Below are 24079 nucleotides of genomic sequence, written 5' to 3'. Positions count from 1 at the left end.
CCCCATGTGAAAACCGAGCCCGCTCTCCAGAAGGTTCAGTGACCAGGAACGGGGGCGCCAGAGCAGAGCAGGATGTCTGTCTGAGGGGGAAGTTGCTGCTTGGGGTCAGTGACTTTCTGTAAGACCGTGAACCCAAAACCTGAAACAAACCAGAAAACCTTCCTATGACTTAAACCTGTCACGAAAACAAGCATCAGCCGTCTCATGAGTTAGCAAATGTTTATTTTAAATAAAAATTAGTCTCATACCATACATATTTACAGGAATGCTATACAAAAATAAAAGCCGGTCATTTCATCTGGGCCACTGTTGGGGAACGCCCCCCGCCCCCCAGAAGCCTCGCACCTTCCCCGTAGCTGCCACGTGCCACGGTGTTCTCTCGTCTCGGCTGGGCCTGGGCACTCGCAGGTCCTACGTGTGGTCACCCGGCCGTCCAAAGGCCGTGCCAACCCTGTCCTCGGTTTCCAGGAAACACAGGCAGAAGTGGTCCTTACTGAGGAGGGCCAGTGAGTCCCCGTTTAAATGCCAGCACAGAGAAAGCACCTGAAAGTCACCTGGAGAAAGACAGGCAGCCGGAGGGTGAAAGGGTGAGGCCAGGGTCCCAGGGTGAGCGCGGCCCCAAATCCCGTGGCCGAAGGACAGGCCTGGAGAGACCCAGCTGCAGCCCCAAAGCTCAACTCGGGTGGGCGTCTCTGTGTCCCGTGAGAGCTCGGAGCGGTGGACCCCCACCCGGTGTGTGACGCCGGGGACCGACCTGAGGTCTCCCTGGATGTGCCGAGAGGGACCGGCCGTACACCCGAGGCGGTCGCCCACACGAGCCACGGTGCCCAGGTCGGCTGGGAGGGGCTCATCTGTTAGGGTTCTGCCTACAGCCGGTCACAAGCGCCACCGCGCTCACCTTCCCCAGGCACCTGCACGGACACGCAGCCCGCTGGCGACCACAGGTACACCTTGCCGCCTCCCGTGCAGATGGCCAGCCGGGGCTGCTGCGGGTCCCACTGGAAGGAGCGCACGGGGGACAGCTGCTCCAGCACCACGAAGAGCCTCAGCTTCTGAATGTCCCAGATCCAGACGGCGTTCGGGACACTGTCTGAGGAGGGACGACGCGGACACCCTGCTTCAGTGTCCCCGCCTGCGATGCACGCTGGGGGGGGGACAGGCCCCAAGCCCCGTGGACGTGGCTGCTCCGGTGTCTACGAGCCGGACGGTCCCCCCGCCCAGGCTTAGAGCCCACAAGGGCGGGTTTGGCGGTTTTTACAGCCCTCAAAACACGTGAGCCCCCTTCCCGCACGAAACGGGCCGTGGCTGTGGTGGCGCCCGGACCCTGCTCTTCGCCCGACGGCAAGCAGCAGGCGGAGGCGCCGAGACACCGCACCTCCGGGAGCTTCCGTGGGCACAGCCTCCCGGCAGGAGGACGCGACGTGCCAGAAGCCCGTCACCGGGGTTTCCGCTCACCCGGTCTTCATGCCTGGGCACCGGAGGAAACGGGGAGGGGCCCGGCCCGCGAGCGCGGCCACTGACCGCTTCTCGTCGCCAGGAAGTAGCTGTCCGGGCTGAAGGCCAGCGCTCCGATGCCGATTTTCGGGTTCGCTCTGTCGGCAACAGGCTTCAGGGTCTGTAAGGAGACTGGCACGGAGGCGATCTCATCTAGAACACGGAAAGGGAGGGGACAGGAGCCGCTGGCCTCGTCCACTCAGTTCAGACAGAAGGAAAAGAGGACTTCACGTTAACCCACGGAGGAAGATTCTATGGAAACAGAGGCTTAAGGGGACCCGGCCACGGCGCTGGAGCCCCCGTGGCGGGGTCTGTGTAGTGGAGAGGCCACGTGTGAGCGGGCAGGGGCGTGGCAACTCTGTGCCTTCCCCTCAGTTTTGCCATACACCTAAACTGCTCTAAAAAAGTCTTAAAAAAAAACAAAAAGCCATTGTAAAACTCACGGCAAAAGGTGGTAAGGTGACGATGGAAGGCCAGGTGAGCGGGTGTGCTGGCTGTGTCCCCGCCCCCCCCCCCCATCCGGGGTGCTTACTGAGCGGGGCTGGGCCGCGGACACCACACGACCTGGGGGCTGCTCCCCCACCTCCTGTACCTCGTTAGCCCACCGTACCGATGCCGGGACTGAGGCACAGGCCACCTGCCCAGGACCCGCGGCCAGTTCCGCAGCCCCACCCCCTCTGGCTCCTCCAAGGGCATCTTACTGGTCCTTAAAGAACCACCTGCAGGGCGGTGCCTGTCACACTGGGACCACCAGCCCTCCCGACGCGACGGAAACAGAAACATCCCCCCCCCGTCAGGCGAGAGGACGCAAGCCGGGAGGTGTCGCGGTCAAAGGAGGGAGCAATCCCGCCCCCCCCCCCCCCCCCCCCAGCTGCTCACACTTGGTCTCTGCAGGGGAAGCCACGCCGGCTGCTGCTCTGGGCGGGGGGAAGGCCAGGCGGCCCGGCGCCAGCCGCGGAGTCTTCTCGGCTTCCTTGTACACGACCTGGAAGACACGACAGTCCTGCCACCACCACCGCCCGCACATGACACGCAGGAGCAGAGGCGGTGACGCACCGGGTAGTGGTGACGCTGGACCTGGACGCGAGGCGCTGCCGTTCCTGGTGACGGACACAGAGACGCCGGGCCACCGGCGCCCACTCCCCCGCGGGGGCGCCCGGCGTGGGTCCCACCCCGAGCCCCACCCCGAGCCCGCCCCTCGGGGGAGTGGCCTGTGCTGGCTGCGGGTTCGTACGCGCCCAACCGACCGCTGGCCAGTGAGGACACAAGCATCTCAGTGGTGCCAAGTCACAGACACAGGTCCTGCGAACGAGGGGACATCTGTGTCCTGAAGCCTGATGGGCCCATGAGGCCGAGGCGGTGAGGCAGCCCGGCTGCCCCCTGGCCTCAGAACAAGCTCGGGCTGCAGGCCGGGAAGGCCGAGCAAACCCTTCACGGCCCGCGTGGTTGGCCTGCTCGGCCTCGGCCTCCCACAACCATGGATGGCTTCACCCGCCTGCACCTCCAGCCAGGTCCCACCTCGGGACCTCCGCCCCAGCCTCGCCTCCCCAGCTGTCCCCTCCCCCTCTCCTCCCCTCCCCTCCCCTTCCACACGGCTACCTGCAGCCCTACTCCTGGTGGCCTCCCTCATATTTCCCACATGTGGGACAGCTCCCCAAGGTTGGGGTCTGTCTGTCCCCTGCTAAAAAGGACACACATGCCCACCTCAGGCCCTTTGTACTTCATGTTCTTGCTGCCAGAACTGCTCCTCCCTCTGATGCCATATCACTTCTTCCTGGCCCCTGACCCCGTGACCGTCCCTGCCTGCCCCAGGGACACCTGCCCCCCACTTCTCAGGTCTGCTTCTCCAGCCCCAAACGCCCGGTGCTTGTGGGTGAGGGACCCTGGGTACTCTGCCGAGGGCAGGAACAGACCTGAGAGTGACCCATCTGGGGAGTGGGGAGGGCAGGGCAAGGACACCACTTCGGGTCCTTTGGGAATTGGTTGAGCCGAACATTTGAAATGTTACCGTAACGGAAGTTTCTGGTGATGTGAGTAGCGACATCATCATGAACAATGTAAAGTGAAAAAAGACTTTTTCTACCTCCCTTCTCCAAATGTGGCTCAAATAGAAACCTGCATTCCAGGGAGGGAGGAAGATGGCGGCGAAGGACGACGCTGGGCTCAGCGCGTCCTGCTGATCGCTTAGATCCCACCCACATCTGCCTAATTTACCCCGATAACCACGAGAAGACTAGCAGAACGGACTCTCTGGAGCCGCGCGCAGACGAGAGGCCCACGGAAGAGGGTAGGAAGGGCAGAGAGGCGGTGCACGCTCCACAGACTGGCGGGAGGGAGCCGGGGCGGTGGAGGGGCAGCCAGCCCGCCCGGCAAGGCAGAGCCCCCGAGTCTGGCTGGCAAAAGCGGAGGGGCCGGACGGAGTGTGTTCTGTCAGCCAGTGAGACTTAACATCTGGAAGGTTATAAGCTAACAGCTCTGCTCGGAGAACGGGAGGGCCGGAGGACAACGGAGGGAGAGTTGTTGAGCCCCGGACGACAGAGCGCGGCTTGGCGGGGAACAGAGGCACTGGGAAGCGCCTTCTCCCTCGCCCATCCCCCAGCCAAAATCCCAAAGGGAGCCGGTTCCCGTCACGGAACTTGCTTGCACCGCGCAAACACCCAACGCTGTGCTTCTGCGGATCCATCCCTCCGACGGGTCGGCCTCCCTCCCGGTGCCGCAGGGCTCCTCCTGAAGCGGATCACCGAAGGAAAAGCGAGCTGAGCCTGCTCCTCCCACCCCTGTGCGCCTTGCGGATCCACCCCGGCTAATAATACGCCAGATCCCATCGAAGCAGCACCACCAGCCTGGCAGTGTGCACACAGCCCAGACAGGGGCCACACCACTCCACAGTGAGACCTGCCCCTGGGAGAGGGGAAGAGAAGGTACACACCAGTCTGACTGTGGCCCCAGCGGTGGGCTGGGCACAGACAGCGGCTCTGACTGCGGCCCCGCCCACCAGCGCAAGTTACTCCAGACAGCACGGGGCAAGTGCCCCGCAGTTCCGCGCCACCCCAGGGACTATCCAAAATGACGAAATGGAGGAATTCTCCCCAAAAGAAACTCCAGGAAATAGCGACAGCTAACGAACTGATCAAAAACGATTTAAGCAATACAGCAGAAAATGAATTTAAAATAATAGTCATAAAATTAATCGCTGGGCTTGAAAACAGTATAGAGGACAGCAGAGACTCTATTGCTACAGAGATCAAGGGACTAAGGAACAGTCAGGAGGAGCTAAAAATGCTATAAATGAGCTGCAAAATAAAATGGAGGCGACCACAGCTCGGATTGAAGAGGCAGAGGAGAGAACAGGTGAACTGGAAGATAAAATTATGGAAAAAGAGGAAGCTGAGAAAAAGAGAGATAAAAAAAATCCATGAGTATGAGGGGAGACTTAGAGAACTAAGTGACACAATTAAATGTAATAACATATGCATAATTGGGATTCCAGAGGAGGAAGAGAGAGGGAAAGGTGCTGAAGACATACTTGAAGAAATCATAGCTGAGAACTTCCCTGATCTGGGGAAGGAAAAAGGCATTGAAATCCAAGAGGCACAGAGAACTCCCTTCAGATGTAACTTGAATCGATCTTCTGCACAATATATCCTAGTGAAACTGGCAAAATACAAGGATAAAGAGAGAATTCTGAAAGCAGCTAGGGATAAACGGGCCTTAACATACAAAGATAGACACATAAGGGTAGTAGCAGACCTATCTACTGAAACTTGGAAAGGAATGGCAGGAAATCTTCAGTGTGATGAACAGGGAAAATAATGCAGCCAAGAATCCTTTACCCAGCAAGTCTGTCATTCAAAATAGAAGGAGAAATAAAGGTTTTCTCAAACAAACAAAAACTGAAGGAATTCATCATCACTAAACGAGCCCTACAAGAGATCCTAAGGGGGACTCTGTGAATGAAATGTTGCAAGGACCACAAAGGACCAGAGACACCACTACAAGCATGAAATCTATAGATAACATAATAACTCTAAACCCATATCTTTCAATAATAACACTGAATGTAAATGGACTAAATGCGCCAATCAAAAGACATAGGGTATCAGAATGGATAAAAAAAAACAAGACCCATCTATTTGCTGCCTACAAGAGACTCATTTTAGACCTGAGGACACCTTCAGATTGAAAGTGAGGGGATGGAGAACTATCTATCATGCTACTGGAAGTCAAAAGAAAGCTGGAGTAGCCATACTTATATCAGACAAACTAGACTTCAAATTAAAGGCTGTAACAAGAGATGAAGAAGGGCATTATATAATCATTATAGGGTCTATCCATCAGGAAGAGCTAACAATTATAAATGTCTATGCACCGAATACGGGAGCCCCCAAATATCTAAAACAATTAATCAAAAACATAAGCAACCTTATTGATAAGAATGTGGTAATTCCAGGGGACTTTAATACTCCATTTACAACGCTGGACAGATCATCTAGACACAGGATCAATAAAAAAACAAGGGCCCTGAATGATACACTGGATCAGATGGACTTGATAGATATATTTAGAACTCTGCATCCCAAAGCAACAGAATATACTTTCTTCTCGAGTGCACATGGAACCTTCTCCAAGATAGATCACATACTGGGTCACAAAACAGCCCTTCATAAGTATACAAGAACTGAGATCATACCATGCATGCTTTCAGACCACAATGCTCTGAAGCTTGAAATCAACAACACGAAAACGTCTGGAAGACCTCCAAAAGCATGGAGGTTAAAGAACACCCTACTAAAGAATGAATGGGTCAAGCAGGCAATTAGAGAAGAAATTAAAAAATATATGGAAACAAATGAAAATGAAAATACAACAATCCAAACGTTTTGGGATGCAGCAAAGGCAGTCCTGAGAGGAAAATACATTGCAACCCAGGCCTATCTCAAGAAACAAGAAAAATCCCAAATACAAAATCTAACAGCGCACCTAAAGGAGATAGAAGCAGAACAGCAAAGACACCCCAAATCCAGAAGAAGAAGGGAAATAATAAAGATCAGAGCAGAAATAAACAACATAGAATCTAAAAAAACTGTAGAGCAGATCTATGAAACCAAGAGTTGGTTTTTTGAAAAAATAAACAAAATTGATAAACCTCTAGCCAGGCTTCTCAAAAAGAAAAGGGAGATGACCCAAATACACAAAATCACGAATGAAAATGGAATTATTACAACCAATCCCTCAGAAATACAAGCAATTGTCAGGGAATACTATGAAAAATTACATGCCAACAAACTGGACAACCTGGAAGAAATGGACAAATTCCTAAACACGCACACACTTCCAAAACTCAAACAGGAAGAAATAGAAAGCTTGAACAGACCCATAACCAGCGAAGAAATTGAATCAGTTATCCAAAATCTCCCAACAAATAACAGTTCAGGACCAGATGGCTTCCCAATGGCTTCCCAGGGGAATTCTACCAGACATTTAAAGCAGAGATAATACCTATCCTTCTCAAGCTATTCCAAAAAATAGAAAGGGAAGGAAAACTTCCAGACTCATTCTATGAAGCCAGCATTACTTTGATTCCTAAACCAGACAGAGACCCAGTAAAAAAAGAGAACTACAGGCCAATATCCCTGATGAATATGGATGCAAAATTCTCAATAAGATACTAGCAAATCGAATTCAAAAGCATATAAAAAGAATTATTCACCACGATCAAGTGGGATTCATTCCTGGGCTGCAGGGCTGGTTCAACATTCGCAAATCAATCAATGTGATACATCACATTAATAAAAGAAAAGATAAGAACCATATGATCCTGTCAATCGATGCAGAAAAAGCATTTGACAAAATTCAGCATCCTTTCTTAATAAAAACCCTTGAGAAAGTCGGGATAGAAGGAACATATCTCAAACAGCATAAAAGCCATTTATGAAAAGCCCACAGCTAACATCATCCTCAACAGGGAAAAACTGAGAGCTTTTTCCCTGAGATCAGGAACACGACAGGGATGTCCACTCTCACTGCTGTTGTTTAACATAGTGCTGGAAGTTCTAGCATCAGCAATCAGACAACAAAAGGAAATCAAAGGCATCAAAATTGGCAAAGATGAAGTCAAGCTTTCACTGTTTGCAGATGACATGATATTATACATGGAAAACCTGACAGACTCCACCAAAAGTCTGCTACAACTGATACATGAATTCATCAAAGTCGCAGGATACAAAATCAATGTACAGAAATCAGTTGCATTCTTCTACGCTAATAATGAGGCAACAGAAAGACAAATAAAGAAACTGATCCCATTCACAATTGCACCAAGAAGCATAAAATACCTAGGAATAAACCTAACCAAAGATGTAAAAGATCTGTATGCTGAAAACTACAGAAACCTTATGAGGGAAATTGAAGAAGTTACAAAGAAATGGAAAAACATTCTGTGCTCATGGATTGAAAGAATAAATATTGTTAAAATGTCAATACTACCCAAAGCCATCTACACATTCAATGCAATCCCAATCAAAATTGCACCAGCATTCTTCTTGAAGCTAGAACAAGCAATCCTAAAATTTGTATGGAACCACAAAAGACCCCGGATAGCCAAAGTAATACTGAAGAAGAAAGTCAAAGCAGGAGGCATCACAATCCCAGACTTTAGCCTCTACTACAAAGCTGTCATCATCAGGACAGCATGGTATTGGCACAAAAACAGACACACAGGGGCGCCTGGGTGGCTCAGTTGGTTGGGTGTCCGACTTCGGCTCAGGTCATGATCTCGCGGTCCGTGAGTTCGAGCCCCACATCGGGTTCTGGGCTGACAGCTCAGAGCCTGGAGCCTGTTTCGGGTTCTGTGTCTCCCTCTCTCTCTGACCCTCCCCTGCTCATGCTCTGTCTCTCTCTGTCTCAAAAATAAATAAATGTTAAAAAACAAAAAACAAAAACAGACACATAGACCAATGGAATAGAACAGAAACCCCAGAACTAGACCCACAAAAATATGGCCAACTAATCTTTGACAAAGTAGGAAAGAATATCCAATGGAAAAAAGTCTCTTTAACAAATGGTGCTGGGAGAACTGGACAGCAACATGCAGAAGGATGAAACTAGACCACTTTCTCACACCATTCACAAAAACAAACTCAAAATGGATGAAGGACCTAAATGTGAGACAGGAAACCATCAAAACCCTAGAGGAGAAAGCAGGGAAAAACCTCTCTGACTTCAGCCGCAGCAATTTCTTACTTGACACATCCCCAAAGGTAAGGGAATTAAAAGCAAAAACGAACTACTGGGACCTCATGAAGATAAAAAGCTTCTGCATAGCAAAGGAAACAATCAACAAAACTAAAAGGCAACCAACGGAATGGGAAAAGATATTTGCAAATGACATATTGGACAAAGGGCTAGTATCCAAATCTATAAAGAACTCACCAAACTCCACACCCGAAAAACAAATAATCCAGTGAAGAAATGGACAGAAAGCATGAATAGACACTTCTCTAAAGAAGACATCCAGATGGCCAACAGGCACATGAAAAGATGCTCAACGTCGCTCCTCATCAGGGAAATAAAAATCAAAACCACACTGAGACACTACCTCACGCCGGTCAGAATGGCTAAAATGAACAAATCAGAAGACTATAGATGCTGGAGAGGATGTGGAGAAACGGGAACCCTCTTGCACTGTTGGTGGGAATGCAAACTGGTGCAGCCGCTCCTCAAAAAATTAAAAACAGATCTACCCGATGACCCAGCAATAGCACTGCTAGGAATTTACCCAAGGGATCCAGGAGTGCTGATGCAGAGGGGCACTTGTACCCCAATGTTTACAGCAGCACTTTCAACAACAGCCAACTTATGGAAAGAGCCTACATGTCCATCAACTGATGAATGGATAAAGAAATTGTGGTTTATATACACAATGGAATACTACGTGGCAATGAGAAAGAATGAAATCTGGCCCTTTGTAGCAACGTGGATGGAACTGGAGAGTGTTATGCTAAGTGAAATAAGCCATACAGACAAAGACAGATACCATATGTTTTCACTCTTATGTGGATCCTGAGAAACTTAACAGAAGACCAGGGGGGAGGAGAAGGGGGGAAAAATGGTTAGAGAGGGAGGGAGCCAAAACATAAGAGACTCCTAAAAGCTGAGAACAAACTGAGGGTTGATGGGGGGTGGGAGGGAGGGGAAAGTGGGTGATGGGCACTGAGGAGGTCACCTGTTGGGATGAGCACTGGGTGTTGCATGGAAAGCAAGTTGACAATAAATTTCATAAAGAAAGAAAGAGAGAGAGAGAGAGACAGAGAGAGAGAAAGAGAGAAAGAGAGAGAGAAAGAGAGAAGGAAAGAGAGAAAGAAAGAAAGAAAGAAAGAAAGAAAGAAAGAAAGAAACAAAGAAACAAAGAAACAAACAAACATGCATTCCAGACTTACTATTTTGGGGTTGCTAATGGTGGCTGGGTGCCCGAACTCTGTGATCATTTTCCAAGTCACGTGATTAAGGATGCGCACCTGAGGGGGGAGAGTGCGCGTGAGGGCCCCTGGCGGGCGCCGTGCCCGCAGCATCTCCACGTGTGCTACTCGGTCTCACCTTCCCGTCGTAGCTTCCGATGGCCAGGAACTGACTGCTGGGGCTCCAGGCCACAGACTTGACGCCCAGGGACCACTCGTAGGCACAGTACGCGGACAAGAGCCGGCCGTCCAAGGAGTAGAGCAGGACCTTGTACTGCAAGAGACCGTGCAGATGTTGACACTCACCCTGACCGGAGCATGGGGGGGGTGTGGGGGGGTGGGCGGGGATGGGGACACAGCCGATGGCCAGCGGGAGGTCAGAAGGAAGACCGGTGGAGCAGGACAGGCCCTCCCGCACAGGGGACAGTGGGGACCTTGGCCGCAAACGTAAGGACTCGCTGGTCAAAGGGCTGGGCTTGGCCTCGGAGCCCGGTGAGCCGACCGAGCCTCCACATTCAGAAAGCCTCGGGTAAACACAGGTCAAAGCGCCCCAACACACAGGGTCTGCCTGGTCACCCTGCATACCTCCAGGCAGGTGTCCCACACTGCCAGCACACAGCCGTTTGGGGCCCACTCGATCCCTGCGAGGTCCTGGGTCTCCGTGTCAAAGTGCTTCCAAAGCAAGACAGAGAAACGTTAAATTCGAAAGTGTTTTCTTGAACAAATACACATTTTATCACTGACGTTGGGAACACGTTTAGTATTTAATTTCCCTGTACAGAAGCGGACAATGTCTCCAGCCCTGTCCTTCTGTCGTTAAAATCCTGCCTGAGCACTCAGGAGGCCCCAGGCGGGCCCAGGTGGAGCCCACCGGGCAGGACGGTGCCCAGCACCGCTGGCTGTGACGCAGCTCCCGCGGCCTGGCACCGCCCCCCACTCCCTCCCGGTTCCGGCCTGGCTCGGCCTCACTCCTGGAAGATCAGCTCCGCGAGATCCCGCCAGGACACCCCGTGCCCGGGTCGATGGGGCCGCCTCCGTGCTCTGGCAGGAGGGTCACTGCCAGTCCGAAGGCCTCTCCGCACCCACCCAGCCCGTGGAGCTGAGCCCGGCCAGGGGAGGAGGGCCCTGCGCACCTGGCCGGGGCCCCTGGAGGCTGGCCCAGAGCAGACCCTCCCGGGGCAGCAGCCCCTGGGCGAACCGCACGGCCCTGACAAGAGGACAGCGGCTCACCCGATGGCCTGTGGCCGCCCCGCTCACCGGCAGGCCCACCCCCCGGGGCGTGCCCTCCGGTGACCCGCCCTCCACGAGATGGCGCTGCCGCGACCCCTCCCAAAGGTGCCCGGGCCTCGGAGACGCCCCGTGGCCGGCAGGGCACCCCCTACCCGCAGGAGCTGCCAGTCGCTGCAGACGAAGACGCTCACGTGGTCCTGGCAGTCGCGCCGCTCCGCCAGCGCCATGTAGCGGCCGTCCCGGGTAAAGGAGACCCCTGGCGGGAGGAGAGGGACACCCCGCTGCAGCCCCAGGGAGCGGTGAGAAACCAGAGGCAGGGGTCACGGGGAGGGACGGGCGCCCGCAGCCAGACGGAGGGGCGGAGAGCGAGACCGCGGCCTCGGTGCAGCAGCCCAGGGACCCCCCGACCCCCAACCCCCGACCGGCAAGGGATCTGACGGAAAACCGCAGGAACCGGGCCCCCGAAGAACCACAAAGTGTCACTGAAAATGCAGCTCCTGACGGATCGTCGTTTTTGGAGCACAAATCCTAGGGAGCTCAGCCAGCTTGTCAGCTTCTCATTACACCCAGTTTTACTTTTTTAAAAGAATATCTTATTTACTTTTGAGACCGAGAGAAAGCAACAGCTGGCGGGGGGGGGGGGGGGGGGGCGGTGGCAGAGAGAGAGGGAGACGGGAACTGAAGCAGACTCCGCCCCGACAGCACAGAGCCCGATGTGGGGTTTGAACCTGGGAGCGGAGAGATCACGAGCTGAGCCCAAGGCGGACCCTCAGCCGGCCGACTAAGCCACGCAGGTGCCCCAACTTCCTACGTGTACTTTTGAATTACTCGGGAGAAGAAAAGTAAGGTCGGAGTTTAGAAATAAGCTTTGGTTGAAAATGTGAAACCGTATTTTCCGTTCTGTGTTAGTCACAAGGCCCCAGGCCACAGCTCACACTTCGTGAGCCACAAGAACACACGAGGCACTGCTGTCTGCACACATCGCGCCAACTTCACGATTCAGGGATGGGCACCCCACTCGCTCTCCGCGGTCCAACCGAGTCCCGCAGTGGCCGGCTGGGCGGGGCGGCCGCCCTCTCCCCGGCACAGAGACCACAGAGCAGGCCAACAGAAGTCTGGAGGCTTGAAGTGCAGAACTGGGAGGGGGGGGGGGGGCAGGTCCTGGGACACACATCAACCGAAGGGACCTGATCCCCAGTCCTACGACAGGAAGGGAACCGCACGTAAAGCCTACTTCTCTGAGGTCCTTTAAACCACTGTGGTTCTATCTTGAAAGGGGAGCCCTTGTCCTCGGGAGACACACACGGAACTATTCACAGACGAAGCATCAGCAGGTCTGGGGCGTAGAGAAAGAAGCTGGCCACACGCTGATAAGCCGCTGAGACTACTGTGCCCGTAAATTTTCTGTATTAAAAAAGTGTCCCTCTCCCCCCCACCCCGCCCCCGCCCCCGGGCCCTGAACAAAAACAACAAGGAAACGGCTTCCAAATCAGCTTCGGCCGACTCACCCTGCTGGCAGGCTTTGGGGTATTTGATGTAAGACACGGACTTTGTGCACAAGGACCAGACAGTTATCCGCAGCTGTCGAGGAGAAGGGGAAAGAGAAACGGTGCAGGTTTAGCAGCCGGGAAGACGGCGGTTAAATCACAGACAGGCATCAGTGACCCAGTAAGAGGTTTACTGCAGAATTAAGAACAGTAGCTGCTCCTGGGTGTCTCCCCCCCCACCCCCAGTCTCCCGTCCTTTAGTTTCATGCTCCTGGTGTTTGGTTTTCTTTTTGTAACAGTATTGCGTGAGCGACACAAAGTCGAATATAAGTGCATTTAGTTTAAAATTTCAAAGTAACTGCGGTTTTCCTCTCCTAACAAACGTGCAGATGCCGGCAGGCAAGCTGTCCAGGACGGTGGGTGTCCCGGGGACTGAGCGAGGTCAACCTGCTTGGTCCTCTGCCTCAGCAGACTCGTGAGCAGGAGGTGGGGGCAGAAGGGCCCGTGCGGTGGCCTCTCTGCACGGCTGCTTCCCCACAGGGTTTCTGGGGGTGACCGCTCTGTCAGCCGGCCGTCCCCTCCTCTCCCGGCCCGCGTGCCTGGCGGGGTGGTCACGGACACCCGTCCCCAGGAAAAGCCCACAGTATAGCTTTTAAGCGTTCAAACACCCGTCTACATTTACATCTAATATTGAGGTTCTATGACCCCCTAGATCCCATTAGAGTTTAAAAGGGAATAACCAGAATTTCTTAACCCCGATTCCTAGTTTTGTTTCTAAAAACGGTCTCCGTGCCCTTCCCGTTGGCTGACGTGGCAGTTCACTACTTGACGAGCTTCCAACAGCTGACTCTGAACAAGGACAACACTGGAAAACACACTGACCTGGTTTCCAGATTTACTGTAAAGTACTATAATCAGACAGTATGCTGTTCGCACAAAGCGAGGCTAATAGGTCAATGGAACAAGACAGAATCCAGAAACAGACCTGCACACACACAGGCAACGGGTTTTTGACAGAAGTGCGAGTGGAAAAGATCTAAACTCAAAACAGGTCCTATGTTTACACTTAGGAGCCCAAACCATAAAACTTCTAGAAGAAAACAGAATAAACTCTTTTCAGATCTTGGGTTGGGTGGGGATTTCTTTAGATGCACAAAACATAAAAAAAAACAAAACAAAAAAACCTGATCCGTTAGACTCCATTAAAAGGAAACATTTCTGCTCTTTAAAAGAAGCTGTTAACTAACTGAGAGGGCAAGCTGTAGGAGAAAACACTTGCCAGGCTCGTGTCTAGGAAAGGACCCGCCTCCAGAATATAGTAGAAGAAACTTCACAGTTGAGTAACGTGACTAGCCAGCCGGTAAAGAAACGAACAGACAAGTCCTACGATAACGGGCATGTGACAGAGGCCTAATGGCATTAGTCATGAGGACAATGCAAACTGAAACCACAGGCAGGGGCGTCTGGGAGGCTCAGGTGGCTGGGCGTCCGACTTCAGCTCAGGTCATGATCTCCGGGTTTGTGAGATCGAGCCCCATGTCGGGCTGTGTGCCGACAGCTAGGAGCCTGCTTGGGATTCTCTCTCTCTCTCTCTCTCTCTCTCTCTCTCTGCCTCTTCCCCATTTGTGCTTTCTGTCTCTCTCTTTCTCAAAATAAATAAACTTAAAACAAAAACAAAAACCAAAACCACAGGGAGACACCACAACACAAGACTGACTACAGTAGAAAACCACACTGACGCGTGTCGAGGGTCGTGAGAGTGTGGACACCTGAGCTCTAACCTGGGGGGCAGCCACGTTAGAGAGCAGTCGGCAGTTTCCTGAAGCGTTCGGCACGCGCCCCGCCCCCGGCACCCCCTCCTAGGGATTTACCCGAGTCAAATGACGTGCGTCCCAGCAGCTCGTTCCGGACGGCGCCCAAGGGAAAGCGCCCACGGCCTGCCAGATGGTGGACGGAAAGCAGATGCCGTGTCCCCGTGCCACGGAATGGCGCCCGGCCACGAGGGACCGCCGCTGATACCCTCAGTGACAGCACAGCGCTGGGTGACAGAGGCCAAACAGAGCCCCCCACGCCACGTGGCCCCACCGACAGAGAATGTGGACAGCAAGCAGGCAGTGGCTATCCGGGAGCAGCGGTGGGCGCGGACGGGGCTGTCCACGTTCCGGCTGAGCTGCGCGCCTCAAGGGGTGAATGGTGCTCGTCGGTGGTTTTAACTGGCTTTGTGGACACGTAAGAAAAAGGTTTTCGGCTTATTTTTTTTTGAGGCAGCTACGGGCTGTTTACAACACAGACAGACACTGAAATTTAAGGACACAGGAAGGTGGAAAAGTAACAGGAGTGAAAAAGAAAAACCACGAGAGCCACAGGCTAGGCGAACAGCTGACAAAACAGGTTTGTGAGGCAAAAAGATCCACGAGGGACAACGAACGATGAGTTACAATCAAGGTTCCACTGGCGTGAAGACCTAACATCCTCAGTCCGAGCGCAGCTGGTAACAGCACCCCACAAGTACAGTAAACAAACCGACACCACAAGGGCAACGGGAGGGGGCAGCCCCACAGACACTGACACGCTACACACCCGGGGACGTAAACAGTGCGGCCCGGCAAACCGGCGTGCCAACAGCGGAAGAGGAAGGAAAATCAGAAATTTTACGTAAACATAAAGAAATTCAGTTCTTGATAAACGTCGTTGGGAAAAAGATAGACGTGGATCCCTTCCTCACACCGCACAGTCCACAGGAACCTGAAGCGCATATTAATCAAGTGTGCGAGAGTGTGCATGTGTGTAAAACAAGGTATGAAAGCACTCAACCTCACCAATAGTCAGGAAACGACAAGTGAAACCACAATGCACTTCCTCTGTAGCTCCACTGGCCTGGCAGCTACCTATCTATCACCTATCTATCTACCTACCTATCTATCTATCTATCTATTTTTGAGAGAGACAGAGACAGAATGCGAGTGGGTTCGGGGCAGAGAGAGAGGGAGACACAGAATCTGAAGCAGTCTCCAGGCTCCGAGCTGTCAGCACAGAGCCCGACGCGGGGCTCGAACTCACGGACCGGGAGATCACGATCCGAGCTGAGGTTGGACGTTCAACCGACGGAGCCACCCCCGTGGCCCCGAAGTTGTTTTTTAAAATTAGATTCATGCTGGGGCACCTGGCTGGCTCAGTTGGGGAAGTATGTGACTCATGATCTCCGGGTTGTGAGTTCAAGCCCCATGTTGGATGTAGAGATTACTTAAACAAAAATAAAACTTTAAAAAATAATAATAGTAAATAAAATTAGACTCGTGTTGTCAGGAACTTGAATGAACTTAGAAGGAAATTAGAATTTCATTCTTTTTTTTTTTTTAATGTTTATTTAATTTTGGGAGAGACAGACTGCTAGCAGGGGAAGGGCAGAGAAAGAGTGGGGGGTGGGGAGGAGACCGAATCTGAAGCAGGCTCCAGGCTCTGAGCTATCAGCACAAAGCCTGACTCGGGGCTCAAACTCACGAACTGTGAGGTTATGACCTGAGCCAAAGTCAGACGCTTAACAGACTGAGCTCCCCAGGCGCCCCAGGGCTGGCAGTCAGTTTAAATCCTGGTAAAAAGCTCTGGAAAGTCGAATGCCATCTACTATAAGCAGGCAGTCCCCCAGGCTACCCCCGACAGGGTGCCTCAATATAGGTCACGTACGATATACTCCCGGCACCGTGGCCCCTACCCCCTTGAACACCGGCAGCAGCAGAGGGCAGACGGGTGTGCCGTGACTTCGCCTGCGAGGAACAGCAGAGTGAGCCACGCCTTCCAGACGGACGAACACCGAGGGCGAAGGGAACCACCCCGGAATACAGAGGACGAACTCGCGTCAGCAAATTTGAAACAGATGCAAAGCAAGCAACAGTGTATACGCTCGTTGTGCATGCGCACACGTGCACACACACACACACACACACGACCCAAAGGAAAGCAAGAACGGGTCAACACAGAACGCAGGGTCCGTCCCGCCTCTGTGGGGCATGCAGGCAGCCCTGCTCTGGGCCTCGGGGGTGGGTTGGGGCACACAGTGCTTTACCCTCGGGGACCCTGTGCAAAGGGCCTGTCACATTCGTGTACGGGAGGCAGGGAGGCCCTGGCACACGCCCGTCTGGACACTGGATTCTGGCCCCAAGAATTCTAATCACGAAGACTGTCGGGTGAGGCCGTATAAACAGTTCAACACGTCTGAAAACTTCCAAGTTGCAAGCGTCTTTAAAAGGCCAACGTGTGCAGCTCTGGGTCTCGGTCCACTTTCTGTCTGACTCCGGATTTCAGCTCAGGTCATGATCTCGCGTGAGATCGAGCCTCTCACTGGGCTCTGCACCGAGCATATGGAGCCTGCTCAAGACTCTCTCTCCCTCCCTCCCTCTCTCTCTGCCCCCCACCCCCACTCTCTCTCAAATTAAAAATGAATGAATGAATGAATGAATGAAAAGTCACCATGTGCACCGCAAGGAAACCAAGTGCCCTGTGTCCTGCTCAGTCTCTGACAGCCTGTATGAGCAGACACCACATCAAAAGCGGGTCTGAAACCAAAACAGAAGGTACGTGAAGCCTCACGGCCGTCTGAGGCAGCCGACTCAGCCGCCCCCTCATGGCTGGACAGAGACCTTCTCCCACATGATGCCAACTTGAAAAAGACCCGATGATGACATCCCACAGGGTCGCCCGGCACCCTCACGGCTGGGCACAGACACTCGCCCTCGCCACACGCACGCACTGTCCCCTCTGCAGCCTGGGGCGGGGCTCCTGCAGGGCACCGGGCAGCCCAGGCCTGGGGGTTCGGGCCCACACGCTGGGTCATGACAACCCCTCAAAAGGCGGCACATCGTTAACGGGATCTGCGCATTTTTCTGTCTTTGAAAACAACACTGCTGACACCAAAGACCTTCTACCCCAACACCTTATATGTGCAAATTCCCTAACTTTGTGGGGGGGGGGGGAGGGGAGGAGCCCCAGCGAGGCTCGGACAGGACGCAGCAGTGACCGCGGTCACAGGTCAGGCATCTTAAAGATGTAAAGCTGATCGTAGTGAATTCATCTTCTACCGCTGAAGTAAAGGAACTGTTTAATTCTTAAATCCTGTCATTTAAAACCCGCATTACTTTTCCTTAAATTTGGGCAGAAAGATCATATAACAACCGTGTCGACCTAAGACACACATCTTTCTCCGTCTCTCCCTCTCTCCCCATATATGTATATCTGAAAGATACACATCGTTCTCCAAAATTCACCCGCCTGACCGCTACCCAGCAACTTCCGGAGAAAGGCGCGAGGAGTCACCCTCCTCTGCTCGACGACGTGTGCCCGGGGCCTTTGCACTTACGTGGAACTCGGTTGTGTTGAGGATGTGGCGGCCGTCGGGGCTCCAGCAGGAGGCCACCAGCCCAGCCGAGCCCTCGTCGATCCTGCAGTGCCACTCCGGCTGCTCCAGGGACCACACCTGGATTCGCAACGGACAGAAACGCAGACCCACAACATGAGCGCACGCGCGTCAAGCTGGAAAACAGCCGGTTCAACGGCACACGGTCAGGACACAGGGCGCGATTCCACATCCGCCACGAGGCAGGGCTGGAGCCGGACCGCGGCACAAAAGCCACGCTCCCGGGGGACCTCACAGTGTTGGTTTTAAAGCCCTTCGCCAGCCCTCCAAGCTCCTTCGGGGAAACTTCAGATCTGCTAGAAACGCGTCTTCGCGCTTCCCCAAACCCGTGGGGCCCAAGCTTCTAGACAGCTGTCTGCGGACACTTCCTCTTACTGAATTCTACCTGATGACACGTTAAGGCTAGTTAAGTGTTTTCCTGTTTTCAAAGTACTTAAGCTATTAGGGAACTGTTATAATTTTAAGAGGAAACCGGCTTGAGCCGCCTCGCCTTTTTTCTCAAACTACAAGGGCACAGAAGAGGCTCGCTCCTTCCCGGGGTCACCCTCAGGCAAGAGCCCCTGGCTCGGAGCCCCGCGGGCGGCGCACCTGAACCTGCCCCCGCTTGTACATGGCGCACAGGATGAAGAGTCCGTCCGCCGACCACTCGATGTGCTGGATCTGGTCCAGGCACGTGTACAGGTGGAGGATCTGGAGGGTGTGCACATCCCGGACCACTAAGCGGTACTGGACGCAAGAAGCCTAAAGACGGGAAAAAAGCCCACGATGGTCTAACAGTCTCAGGGAAGGCAGCTCAGGAGTCGGTGCTCCCCGCCGTCCAGGAATTCTAGCTCCCTCTGTCCTTCCGGATGCATTTCCTGCCTGGACGGCCTCATGTTCCCAGACTGTCACCCCCTCTAAGGATAAGGGTTCACGAGAAGACAAGGTTGAAATACACAAACTATGTGTTGACACTGCTCCAGGATAAGACGTTCTGTTAAAACTCTCTACTAGGTCATTTTTTACTTTCTGACTCGCGTATTAAAAACTAAAGCAGGACACAGCGTGGGACCAGCTCTTCTGTGAACTAAGCCAGCACTCTGCTGCTTTAACCACCGGCAGACAAGGCACACGGAGTGCGGACGGGGGCCTCAGGGTCCTTGGTGAGAAGGACCACGGAGACGTAAGGACGAGGCAACAGAAAAATACGTATTTGTCCCTGCCCCCAGGCCCTGGCACAGGACTCCTCGAGTCCTTGAAACGTCCTGGGTGGTAGGAGCGTCTTTTGTTCTAACGAGGCAACTCTAGGTGGGCTCCTGGCCACCAGAAATACCAGCCATAATTAGAAGCTTGGAATGTTCAGTCCCACTCCCCCTTCTCCAGAGAGGGGAGGAGGGCTAGAAGCGGAGTTAATAATTCATCACGAGGAATCCTCTGTAAAATGCCAACAGGACAGTGTTCAGAGAGCTCCAGGCCGGTGAACACAGGCACACAGGGCAGGTGACGCACCCACCCCCACGGGGACAGCGGCTCCTGCACTCGGGACCCTCCTGGACCTTGTCTTCTGGATCTCTTCACCTGGCTGTTCACCTGGATCCTCTCTGGTCTCCTTTAGCACAAGTGTCTGAGTTCTGTGAGCCACTCTGGCAAATCAGCCGAACCCGAGGAGGGGCCTGTGGGAGCCTCTGACTGGTGGCCCAGGCAGACGGAAGTTGTGGGGAGCTCGAGGACCCGCAGCTCTGGCTGGAATCTGAAGTGGGGGGCACAGGGGCGCGTGGGGGGGCACAGCTGGTGAAGCGCCCGCCTTCGGCTCACGTCACGATCTCACGCTTCAGGAGTTCCAGCCCCACATCGGGCTCACTGCTGTCAGCACGGAGCCCGCTGCAGATCCTGCCCCCCTCTCTGCCGCACCCCTGCTCATGCTCTTTCTCTCTCTCTCAAAAATGAAAAAAAAAAATAAATAAATAAACAAGAAAATAAACATCAAAAAAAATGCAGTGGGTGGGCGGTCCACCTCGGGTCTCCAGGGGGACGGTGCCAGAATTGAGCTGTGTGGCACCCGCTGGTGTCCTGAGGGCTTGTGTGCTATGACACACCCCCAGCTCCTGGCAAACATGACGGGAAGTGTCAGCAGTGCGGCGAGTGTAACAGCAGCCGCGGGACAGCAGAGGCGAAGAGCAGCAGCAGGCTGACGCTTTCCCGACACAGGAGGGGTCGCAGGCAGGTTTCTCTTCCACTGCGGGGACTTATTCTGAGTACTGACCGTGAAGATGTTTAAGCGTTAATCCTGTTTTCTTGAAGAGGCAGTCTGTGTCCACGTTTGTTAATAATATCCATATCTAAGCAAATTATTTGGGTATACTTATCTGATTTTAGATTATATTATAGTTTAAAAATCAAGAACTGGTTTTTAAAAAAAATTTTTTTAATGTTTATCTATTTTTGAGAGAGGGAGAGAGGGAGAGAGGGAGAGCGAGCGAGCAGTGGAAGGGCAGAGAGAGAGAGGGAGATACAGAATCCGAAGCAGCTCCAGGCTCTGAGCTGTCAGCACAGAGCCCAATACTGGGCTCGAACTCATACACCCCGAGATCATGACCTGAGCCAAAGTCGGACGCTTAACTGACTGGGCCACCCAGGCACCCCAAGAACTGATTTTTAAATGTTAATTGCTTCGTTCTTATCAAGATCAAACTCAATTATTGGTTTGTGTTTTACAAACCTTTTCCTTTCCTTTTCCAAACCTTCCTTTTCCTTTTGAAAAAAACCTCGGGGCGCCTGGGGGGCTCCTTGTGATCTCGTGGTTTGTGAGGGAGTGTGAGTTCTGTGAGTTTGAGCCGTGGGCTCCATGACGCTGACGAGGAGCCTGCTTGGGATTCTCTCTCTCCCTCTCTCTCCCTCCCTCCCTCTCTCTCTCTCTCTCTCTCTCTCTCTCTCTCTGCCCCTCCCCCACTCGTACGCTCTCACTCTCAAAAATAAAGTTTAAAAAACACACCTCATGAGTTTTCCTTGTAAAAAGGAGAAGGGGAGGGTAACTTCAGCTGAGAACATGTGTCACATTGTAGCTTTGTCATCAGTTACAATGAGCTCCTTAAGACAGGGAGTATGTGTCATGGCATGGAAAAACCATTATCAGATCTGTTGCAAGATATTAAAAACGGCAACACAGACCTACTTTCTTCAGGATTTAGGATAGAGCTTCGAAGAACAAGACTCCAGTAACACCATATTTCCACCAGGGTGGAGAAGCCAAAAAAAAAAAAAAAAAAAAAAAGCACCAAAATGAAGCAAAGGAACATAGTCTTTCTCTTTATAATTCACTGGAATTTTCATAGACGATTTTTTTAAACAATGAATTTATGGGGAGCATTTCAAAAAATACGCCACGGTTTCTGGGGGTGAACTTTAAGCTGAAGACATTGTGTATCTCTTAGCAGAATGCTAATTTATGTATTTAGGATAATACCTCCACAAAGGAGTTCCAGTTTCAAAGAGCTGGACAAAGAACAGGAATGTTCAGGTTCAAACTGAAAAGTCATGAAGCCTCGGTGAGTTAACATACAGAACTAAACAGACACACTTTTTTTTTTTTTTTTTTTTAACAGACACACTTTCTATAAGGCTGATCTTTTCCTGAATGGACTTCCAGTGCCAATCATACAACCAGGTCCCGAGGATACACACTGATGATGCTGGTGTGTTTCCTGCACAGACTGGCTCAGAGATTTCAGCAGCATTTGGTCACCCCCCTCCCCTTCCGTGATGAACAGCTCGAATCCCAATCGTTGGAATAAACAGCAGTGCGGACGACTGGACTCATCCGGGCAGAGACTGCTGGTTATTTCAATCGCTTATTTGCCATATGGTGGGGGGCGGGGAGGGCTGGCAAAGACAAAGTCGCTGCACCAGGTTACAGCCAACAGAACTAGGTATGTCCCCCCATGTGTCAAAATAACAACAAAGAGCTGATATCCTCTGTACCCTCAAATGTGTGACGACAACACTGCCATTACCTGCCTCTGACAGATGGAAACTGGGGCGTAGGGAGGCTGGCACCTGCCCATGCCCCATTCCCCCGGAGCCCCTGCTTGGGGCATCTGTCGAGTCCCCAGCCCCGGTGTCCGCCCGGGTCACGTGCCCTGGGTCCCCTGCTCCAGGGCGCCTGCCTCGGTGTCCGCCCGGGGCCCCCGTCCGAGTCCCCAGCCCAGGGTCCCCTGCCTCAGGTGTCAGCCGGGGTCACGTGCCCTGGGTCCCCAGCCTCGGGTGTCAACCCAGGGCCCCTGCTTGAGGCCCGCACCCTCGGACCCCCAAGCTGCCCCCTCCTCCCGGGCCCCGCGGCCGCTCACCAGGTACTTGCCGTCCGGGGAGAACTTGCAGAGCAGGCCGGAGAGCTTGAACACCTCGGAGAAGTTCATGGCGGCCTCCGACCCCCGGCCCCGGGCGCTCCACTCCCGCCCGGCCTGCGGCAACCGCCAGCACCGCGACCGGAAGTGACGGAGGGCGGAAGCACCTCGCGGCCTATCAGGGCCCCGGGTGACCGCGCAGCATTGTGGGGCTTGTAGTTCGCACGTTCCCGCGCCGCCGCGCTTCTCGCCACCAGGGCGATCCGCCCCTCAGCGAGGGTTGACACCGAAAACGCGGGACGCGCGCTCAAGTTGAATTTCAGGCAAACAACGAATCATTTTTGTGGGAAAATGCTCTCAGATACTGTATGGGACAAACACCAAAAAAGTACCCGCTTATCTGAACTTCAAATGTAAACGGGCGTCCTGTGTGTCCGCTTACGTTTGAGTGTTTATACTTACACGTGAATACGCTTAGATGTAACTACGTTTACGGACACCTACGCGCTTCTATCTAAATACGTAATAGTGTATATACACACATTGTATGTTATACACGGTGAATAAGTACGTATTCGTTTTCTGGGTTTTTTTTTTTTTTCTTTTCTTTTTTCTTTCTTTTTGGCTGAATTGGGCAACCCTGCCTGCAGGGAGGCCCTCGCCTCCCCTCGGGCACTACGCAGATCTGGGTAGAATGCCTTTGGCGTTTGCACCCGCGCGGAGGAGAGGGAGAGCGCAGGGCGCGACCCGGGACCTGCCCACGCAGGACGGCGCGCGCCTATGTCAGCGCGGGTTTTGCGCACCTTGCTGGCTCCCCCGCGAGTGCCTTGTCCTCTCGCCCTCTGGGAACCCCTGGTCCTCTTCCCCCGAAGGAGGCTTGCCCCATGACCCGACCAGGCCCTGCCAGAGCCTCCGCAGTCTACCGGGGCCGGCGGACCCAGACACTCACTCTCGCCCCTCCCTTCTGAGAACCCAGACCCAGCCTGGGCCCTCCCCACACCTCTGTGCTCACAGCCCCCGGCCTGCAGCCTGCCGACGTCCCCCGCCACCCCCCTTTGGAACACACGGGCAGGGGATGCGTGCACGCGTCCAGCTAGGCGGTACCAGACTTTTCTGTGCCGGGCCAGCTCCATCCGTCTTTGTGTCTCCAGCCCGCGCGAATCTAAACCAGTGGGTGAGCAGTAAAGGTGGGTGGAAGTGAGCCAGGTCCGCCGGGTGAACGCGGACCCAGGCGGCCGGAGAACCCAGTTTGCACCAGCCCGGCTCGTACGCAGTTCCACAGGCGACACTGACACGAGGGTCACGCGGGCCTGGGGACGCCGGCTCGGAGGCCGATAACGGGTCCCGAGAGCACCGGAACGCAGTTCACGGCAGGTGCACGCCGCGAGAGCCTTTCCAAACGTGTCCTGCGGGTCGGGTTCTCTGGCCAAGGACCCGCCCAGAGTGGGTCCAGACCCGTGGAGCCGTGGGTGACACCGGTCCGAGGGAAGACTCGGCCCGAGGCCGGTGTCTGAGCGTAGAGAGCAATTCCGAGTGCACGATCCACGTGTCGCCGTGGACGCCCACGCGCACCTGCGCGAAGAAGAGAAACCAGCGCTGGGGGACGGCAGGCGGCGGCCAGGGGAGGGAGGGAGCAGGGTGCGCGCCGCGACCTGGGAGTGTTTGCGTCACCAGATCCTCCCC

General features: G+C 53.8%; 1 protein-coding gene across 2 annotated transcripts; it reads right to left on the bottom strand.

The window, feature by feature from the left end:
• Positions 1 to 205: 205 nt before the first annotated feature.
• Positions 206 to 22563, bottom strand: WRAP73 (WD repeat containing, antisense to TP73). Of its 2 annotated transcripts, XM_053899080.1 has the most exons (12): positions 22400 to 22562; positions 18666 to 18818; positions 18021 to 18137; positions 12689 to 12761; positions 11333 to 11436; positions 10536 to 10622; positions 10090 to 10224; positions 9933 to 10010; positions 2374 to 2479; positions 1522 to 1647; positions 899 to 1090; positions 206 to 554 (listed from the first exon to the last, which is right to left on the bottom strand). In XM_053899080.1, exons 1-12 carry the CDS (start codon positions 22466 to 22468, stop codon positions 412 to 414), a joined length of 1383 nt encoding a protein of 460 aa, XP_053755055.1. In that variant the 5' UTR covers positions 22469 to 22562; the 3' UTR covers positions 206 to 411. The 2 variants fall into 2 exon arrangements, with proteins under 2 accessions (XP_053755055.1, XP_053755056.1); XM_053899081.1 differs by lacking the exons at positions 18021 to 18137; positions 18666 to 18818 and having other exon boundaries at positions 22400 to 22563.
• Between the last annotated feature and the right edge of the window lie 1516 nt (positions 22564 to 24079).

Source organism: Panthera pardus, unplaced genomic scaffold (genome assembly GCF_024362965.1).
Source record: "Panthera pardus isolate Hobbes unplaced genomic scaffold, ASM2436296v1 HiC_scaffold_11, whole genome shotgun sequence".
NCBI classification, from domain to species: domain Eukaryota; kingdom Metazoa; phylum Chordata; class Mammalia; order Carnivora; family Felidae; genus Panthera; species Panthera pardus.
The sequence above is the reverse complement of the archived record's forward strand: the minus strand, read 5'-3'. Positions and strand labels throughout refer to the sequence as shown.

Bases quoted from the DNA above. Each gene is read 5' to 3' on its own strand.
- WRAP73 (XM_053899080.1), bottom strand. From the start codon at position 22,468: ATGAACTTCTCCGAGGTGTTCAAGCTCTCCGGCCTGCTCTGCAAGTTC. The intron at 12,762-18,020 runs GTAAGTGCAAAG...TCTCCTCGACAG, and splicing joins TCAACACAACCGAGTTCCAC to CTGCGGATAACTGTCTGGTC. The intron at 1,648-2,373 runs GTGAGCAGCTGG...TCCGTGTTCTAG, and splicing joins TTCCCCTGCAGAGACCAAGT to ATGAGATCGCCTCCGTGCCA.